Source organism: Ptiloglossa arizonensis, chromosome 5 (assembly GCF_051014685.1).
Source record: "Ptiloglossa arizonensis isolate GNS036 chromosome 5, iyPtiAriz1_principal, whole genome shotgun sequence".
NCBI lineage: Eukaryota > Metazoa > Arthropoda > Insecta > Hymenoptera > Colletidae > Ptiloglossa > Ptiloglossa arizonensis.
The window spans coordinates 17,750,834-17,757,495 of NC_135052.1; the positions used below are offsets into that span (position 1 = coordinate 17,750,834).

The 6,662-nt window shown below is 49.6% G+C and overlaps 1 protein-coding gene across 1 annotated transcript; it reads right to left on the minus strand.

Annotated features, from left to right (window-relative positions):
• Positions 1 to 463: 463 nt before the first annotated feature.
• LOC143146829 (uncharacterized) lies at positions 464 to 2,899 on the minus strand. The gene has a single exon (XM_076311510.1). The coding sequence runs from the start codon at positions 2,897 to 2,899 to the stop codon at positions 1,919 to 1,921; it is 981 nt and encodes a 326-aa protein (XP_076167625.1). The 3' UTR covers positions 464 to 1,918.
• Between the last annotated feature and the right edge of the window lie 3,763 nt (positions 2,900 to 6,662).

Below are 6,662 nucleotides of genomic sequence, written 5' to 3' on the forward strand. Positions count from 1 at the left end.
AAAAAAGAAAAAAAAGAAACTTTTTCCTATAATATTTTCAGGCACCTAGAGCAATATTCGCGTACTTCGCTACGAATCGTTTGGACGATACTTTAACCAACGTGTAATCAATCGAAAGATTTACAAGGTCCGATAGAGTCTACGACAGATACTTCGTACTGCGCACCTGTCGTGCGACGCCATATTGAAAGAGGACGCAATTCCGCGGTATCGATACGACTCGACGTACGTTTTAAACGAATCAACGTCCATTGGATCTGAAACGAGCGATATCGCTCTTCGCGCCGGGGAAAATATTACTTTTCGATTGAAATGTTACTTTTCCGATACTCTCGATCGCAAGAACGTCGAAAGTAATTCTTTTTTTTTTTTCTTTGTTTCTTTTCCTTTTTCTTTTCTTTTCGCGTAAATTCGAGGTACCTCGCAGGGTGCACGTGAGTCCCATAAACGGTTCGCGAATCGTTACCGAAAACTCGGAACCTCGATGTTTGTCGCGTGGGCGCGATCTGGAACGAGATCTGACAGAGACCGGACGTACCGTCCCACGAAAACTATTCGCTAGCCGAGCGAACGGCCGCTAGGACTCGTTCGCGTGCGGTACTTAACCTACGCGGATTGTATATTACGAACTATTTACATCCGTACAAACGATATATTAAAACGAACGGTAACGACGCTCGAGAGCCGGGGAGGCAATGGCGCGTAAAGCTCTCTCGCCGAGACCACGCCGGTTTCACGAAATCGAAAACGAGAATAATAATAGATCGTGAACGCATCGGGCCCGGTAACCGGCGCGCGATTCTCTTCACGTTGTACGATTCTTTCCACCGTTGTACGATTATTTTCACCGTCGTACGATCGTCCAACGTTTCTCCCGCTCGGAGGATAGAAGCGTAACACCGAGCGGAGAAAAAATCGCACCTCGGGCCCTCGACGAGAAGGGAGGGGAGGGATCCCAGATAGAGAGAGAGAGAAAGAGAGAGAGAGAGAGAGAGAGAGAGAGAGAGAGAGAGAGAGAGAGAGAGAAAAAGAAGAACTTGTCCGCGAACTCGGAGCTCGGCGCCACGGGCGTTCGAAAAGTTTTTTTTTTTTTTTTTTTCAATTTTTTTCTTCTTTTTTTTTTCGTATCCCCCAACTCCGCGACGGCGCTCGGGCGACGGATAAAGGCACATCCGCAATTAGAAAACATTATTCGAAAACAATGAGGTCCACACCTCCCGGGAAGGGAGGGGACGGCGCTCCATTGACGGGGTACCGCGGCGACACAATGAACGGCCCCCGGGTTCGATAAAGCAAAACGAATCCCGGGGCCTAAACGGCTCTTTTGTTCCAGGGCATTAATATGCTAATTCAATTATCCGCGTCGTTGCCGGCGAGCCTTCCCCGAACGTCGATCCGCGATCGGTTCATCCTCCACCACCACACCTCCGCATCTCCCCTGTCCTTCGAATTCTCTGCTGGCCCGCCGGACGGAGAAACGATTCTCACGGACGTGCCCCCTCCCCGCCTCAGCCCCTCTGGACGTCCCTCGTCTGCGTCGAATCGGCGATCTCGGTCGGTCCTCGAGCACCGCGGCGTATAAATACAACGTCGACGCGTTCCCGCGCGCGAGCGAACGAGCGAGCGAGCGAGCAAGCGAACGAACGCGCGCACGCGAGATGACACGTACATGTATAGATCACATACGATTAAAAACTAAACCTGCGCAGTGGCGTCGTCTTCGTCCGGGGCGCGTGTCGCGAGTTCGCGCAAAAATTGTTCCTATCGGTGACCAAAACCTTTATCTCTATCTATCTCTCTTTCTCTCTCTCTTTCTCTCTAGACTCACCGGAAGAGGGTGTAGCGAGACCCTTTCGTGTCACGAATCGTGAAACGTTTCCCGAGGCTAGATCGCGGCCGTTGTCGTTAATCTACGGATCTAGAATATCACGGAGACCGGTCTGCGTAGCTGTTCCAGGTCCAGGGTGGTGGATGTCGTCGGATTGGTCACCTGCTGATGGGACGACGGTATCGGTGTGGTGCCGGGACTGCTTCCGGGACTGCTAGTCGTCGTCACGATGCTCCCGGACCCGGTCGCCGTTGAGGACGGGAACATGAGGGGCGGATGTGGCGCTGTGGCAGCCACGGTGTGATGCCCGGTGGGGAACAACGGGCCCAGATGCGAGGCCGTGTTCGGGTACGGCTTACCTGCTGTCGTCGGCGTCGAGTAAAATCCGGAGTAGAAGCTGCTCACCACCGCCGCCGCGGAGGCGGCGTTGTTGTTGGCCGCGTCCGCCGCCGCAGCGGCTGCCGCTGCCGCCGCGGCGCTCGTCGTCGATGATCCCGTGCCGCTGCTGCTGGCCACCAGTTTGCTCAGATGAACCGCGTCGAACGCCGAACCGAAATACGGCGGTAACGGTGGATAGTCCAACGGATGGGGATGATGATGGTGATGAGACACGGGGGCGGCCGGGGCGGCGAAATACGGCGGCAAGGGGAAACTCGGGAAACCACCGGGGCTCATCGAACCTCCTTTTCCAGGAACCGCGGACACCGGGACCTTTGGCTTCCTCCGTGGACGATACTTGTAGTCCGGGTGCTCCTTCATGTGCATCGCTCGCAAACGTTTCGCCTCGTCGATGAACGGTCGTTTCTCCGAATCGGAGAGCAGCTTCCATTCGGCGCCTAGCCGCTTGGATATCTCCGAGTTGTGCATCTTCGGGTTGTCCAGAGCGATCTTCTTCCGTTGGATCCTCGACCACACCATGAACGCGTTCATCGGCCTCTTGATGTGCTGTTCCTGGGAAGCGGCCGATTGTTGTCCGGCCACGGTCATGTCCTGGGTCACGTGGTGCACGGAGTGCAAATCCATGCCCGAGAGGAACCCGTAGCCGGGGTGTTGTTGGTGCGAGCTCATCATGGTGTATCACCTCGTTGTTACGAACGCGTGGTACACGGTTACGGGACACTAGAGGCCCGTGTGTTCTTCCGGTGACTCGCAACTGTCACCCCAACGCGGGGTGCGAAACTTCGCGCACTTACGAGCGGACTGCCACCGTCGCGCTCAGATCCGTTCCCTGTCCTCGCGTTCATCCACCGAGCAACGACTGCGGAGCGTGTACACGTCGAGTGGTACGCGAGAGATGCGTGTCGTGGATCGAATGGAAAGAAACGTGGAAGGAAACAAAAAAAAGAAGAAGAAGAAGAAAGAAAATCCACAAGTGTCGGAACGAGAGGTCGCCTGGGCGCAAGTGAGCGCGGCAAAACGGTCGAACGTGCTCGAATGGAGTGCCGGTGTCGACTGAGCGTGGACTGCCCGTAGGACCGGTCCACGACCTGCCGGAGGGATCCATTATTCCTCTCTCTCTCTTTCCCCCGATGCCTGTCTCTGTTCGCCAGGATTTCGAGGGCGGAACCGACGCAGAGCGTCGTACGCCGCGCCCACGAACCGACCCTCTTCACGCTATTCGTCGAGGTTGCTTCGGTCTACGGCGTACCTTTTCTACCCTTTCTCCCCACTAAGTGACACCAGCACACCGACCAGAAACATCAACCCCTCTGTACCGTGTACCGGACCGAGGAGGGCTGCTGCTGTCGCTGCCGCCGCTGCTGCTGCTGCTGCTGCTGCTGATGCTGCTGCTACCTCGGAGACCGCGAGCTGCAATTATTATTATCGATTACCTCGATACGATGAAGTACAAATAGCGTATAGGCTGCCCGTTATTGACTAGCTCTCTGTTCGTGTACTGCCGCGCACGCCACCAGCGGGCGCGATATCGCGCGATAATTGGTTACGCTCTCCTCGGTCCCATCCCCACCCACCCCCGTCTCCTCGCGACGATCTCGTCCGCCCCCTCGCGGACCGACGGGAGAACGACGAGGGTTCTTCTGGTCAACGAGCTGGAGGATCTTCGGCCGGATTAGCTCCTTTGCTCGGACTTCCGTCGACCACCCTTTTATACAGGTGACCTCGATTGACCACCGACCACTCGATTGTTCACCGACGGTGTACGGAGACTTTTTTTCCCCGTTCTTCGAACACCTTCGATCACCACGGTCTTCCACGGCTCGGTAAAATGGTGGATTTATTACCGCCGACTCGGAACGCGTTCGCGGTATTCTTTCGCAAACGTTCGTGGGATTGTTTCGCTCTAGTTCTAGAGAAATTAACGGCAGAGGATTTTTCTTCGGGGATTGAAAATATCTTTTTCGAAGAAGTTGGAAAAATTTCTTTTTCCAACTTGGGTTTCTTCCCGGATGTGTAGACGCGTGCGCGAAGTTTACTTTGGAAAAATTACAAAAATTACATTTCTTGATTACGTTTCTTCAATTAGAAAAATTACATTTCTTAAATTACAAACATTACATTTCTTAATTACATTTCTTCAATTACAAAAATTACATTTCTTAAATTACAAACATTACATTTCTTAATTACACTTCTTCAATTACAAAAATTACATTTCTTAATTACACTTTTTCAATTACAAAAATTACATTTCTTCATTACGTTCCTTCAATTACAAAAATTACATTTCTCAATTACACTTCTTCAATTACAAAAATTACATTTCTTAATTACACTTTTTCAATTACAAAAATTACATTTCTTCATTACGTTCCTTCAATTACAAAAATTACATTTCTCAATTACACTTCTTCAATTACAAAAATTACATTTCTTCATTACGTTTCTTAAATTACAAAAATTACATTTCTTAATTACGTTTCTTCAATTACAAAAATTACATTTCTTAATTACATTTCTTAAATTACAAAAGTTACATTCGCACGATTCTTTCAAGAAAGTTTCTTTTCGAGAGAGGATTCTAGTAAGTGCGTAGCATCGTGCAATTGCCAAGAAAGTAGAATCGATCCGTTGTAGTCGAACAACATTCCGGGAGTGTTGATCGACAAAGAGTTTTCCCCCATTTTATACCTTCTTAAACCTCGCAACACCAACGGTTTAGACAACTTGGTACAATTCGATAAAAATTCTACTATTTTATCGTACCTTCCTCAATCTCCAATTAAAATCGTAGCAACGATATCGACGAGCGTTGCGAGAGTACCTCCGGGTCCGAAAAGACCCAGACGCCACTTAACTTTACTGGAACGTTACAAAGAGTACACTGGTTCCATCTTCGCTTCCTTGCAACGTTCTGCAATAGACTGACTATAGATATTACTATTACAACGGGTTGTTCCCAAAGTCATTTCCTTTTTTCATTGAAAACGAAACACGATTTGTTTACACTGTACAAACATATAATTAAATTACACATTCCCCACTTTGAAAAACGAAACGACTCTCCGAACAACCTAATAGATAACGATAGATGGCGTGGTAGTTCCTGTTATCGATAACAGAGGGCCCAATTATCCACCAACCGAATCGTCCACCTACGTTCGATTCGAACCGTAATTTCCGAGATTCTCCATCTAGGAAGAGTCGAAGCCCTCGAACATTACGAATGCGAGCCCACTGCCAAAACTCGGGACGATAGAGAACTTTTATACCCTTGTTCCTTTCACGTAGTTCCAAGAAACGCGAAGATCGGTCGAGACGTTCACCCCGTTCGGTTGGTAACCGATCTGACATAATTACGAGTGGAATCGTTAACACCGTTTCTTCGCGACGCGACTAATCCCGGGCTGGTCTTCTCGTTGAGTAATTAAACCGAATTCGTAGGTTCGCGTCGTACCTTCTCCCTCCCGTTGAAACAATGAGGGGTTGAAATCTGTCGGTTCCTTTCCTGTGGGAAATCTGAGGAACAATGCAAAAAATCTCTCGACGACAGGCACTTGGATTAGAATGGAAAGCAACAGCGGCGAAAGGAGCGAGTGGTGCCCCTTTCCCAATCTCGACTCACCGCGCCCTCGGCTCCCAAAGGACATTCAGCAATGCGAACGAATAAAAGCTTCTCTCTGTCGGTGAACTGCATTAGTCGTTTGTGCTTTTGTGTCGCGGAGGCGCGTACCACGCCACGGCTCGGTGTCTCCTTACTTCGATTTTCGAATAATCGATCGAGCTTCCTTCCTGCATTTTGGAACGGAGCACCGTACGACCGAGCGGCGTCGTTCTAATGGCTAACCGCGAATTATTTCGTAACCGGGGCCGAAAACCACTTTCCTCGCGACGGAAGAGTCCCGTTCCGGCTTGTACGCGAATACGGTACACTTGGGAACGTCGCGACACGGTAACGTTCTTTGCCAATTGTCGGTTGTCTGTTTTACGTAATCGTTGGACTCGGTCGACTCGTGACCAACTTATTAGGGATTGCACGGTCTACATTGTGTCGTCGAACGTGTTTATCGGGCAGGGGTACGGATCAGGGAATATAATTGGAACGAAACGAGTACCAATCTCGATTTCAGACACCTCGAATTTCAGTTTCATTGCGTTGGAGTTGGACGAATTGCGTTTGTGGAAAGTAATGCTGTTTGTGAATTAAGTATTCTTATACTTTTGCTCGTGGTGTTGGGATCGGAAGGACGATTGCATTAGTGTAGGAGAAGGATAGTTAACTATTTTTTAGTTATTCCAAAACACGTGTATACCAAGTGTCTTTACCGTGGAAATATTTCCATTTCTTGATTTTCCAATTTTAATAAGCAACGGTTAATAATCGTCGACAGTGAAAGAAATACAAACTATGCGAGCTCGAGACACCAAAAACTCT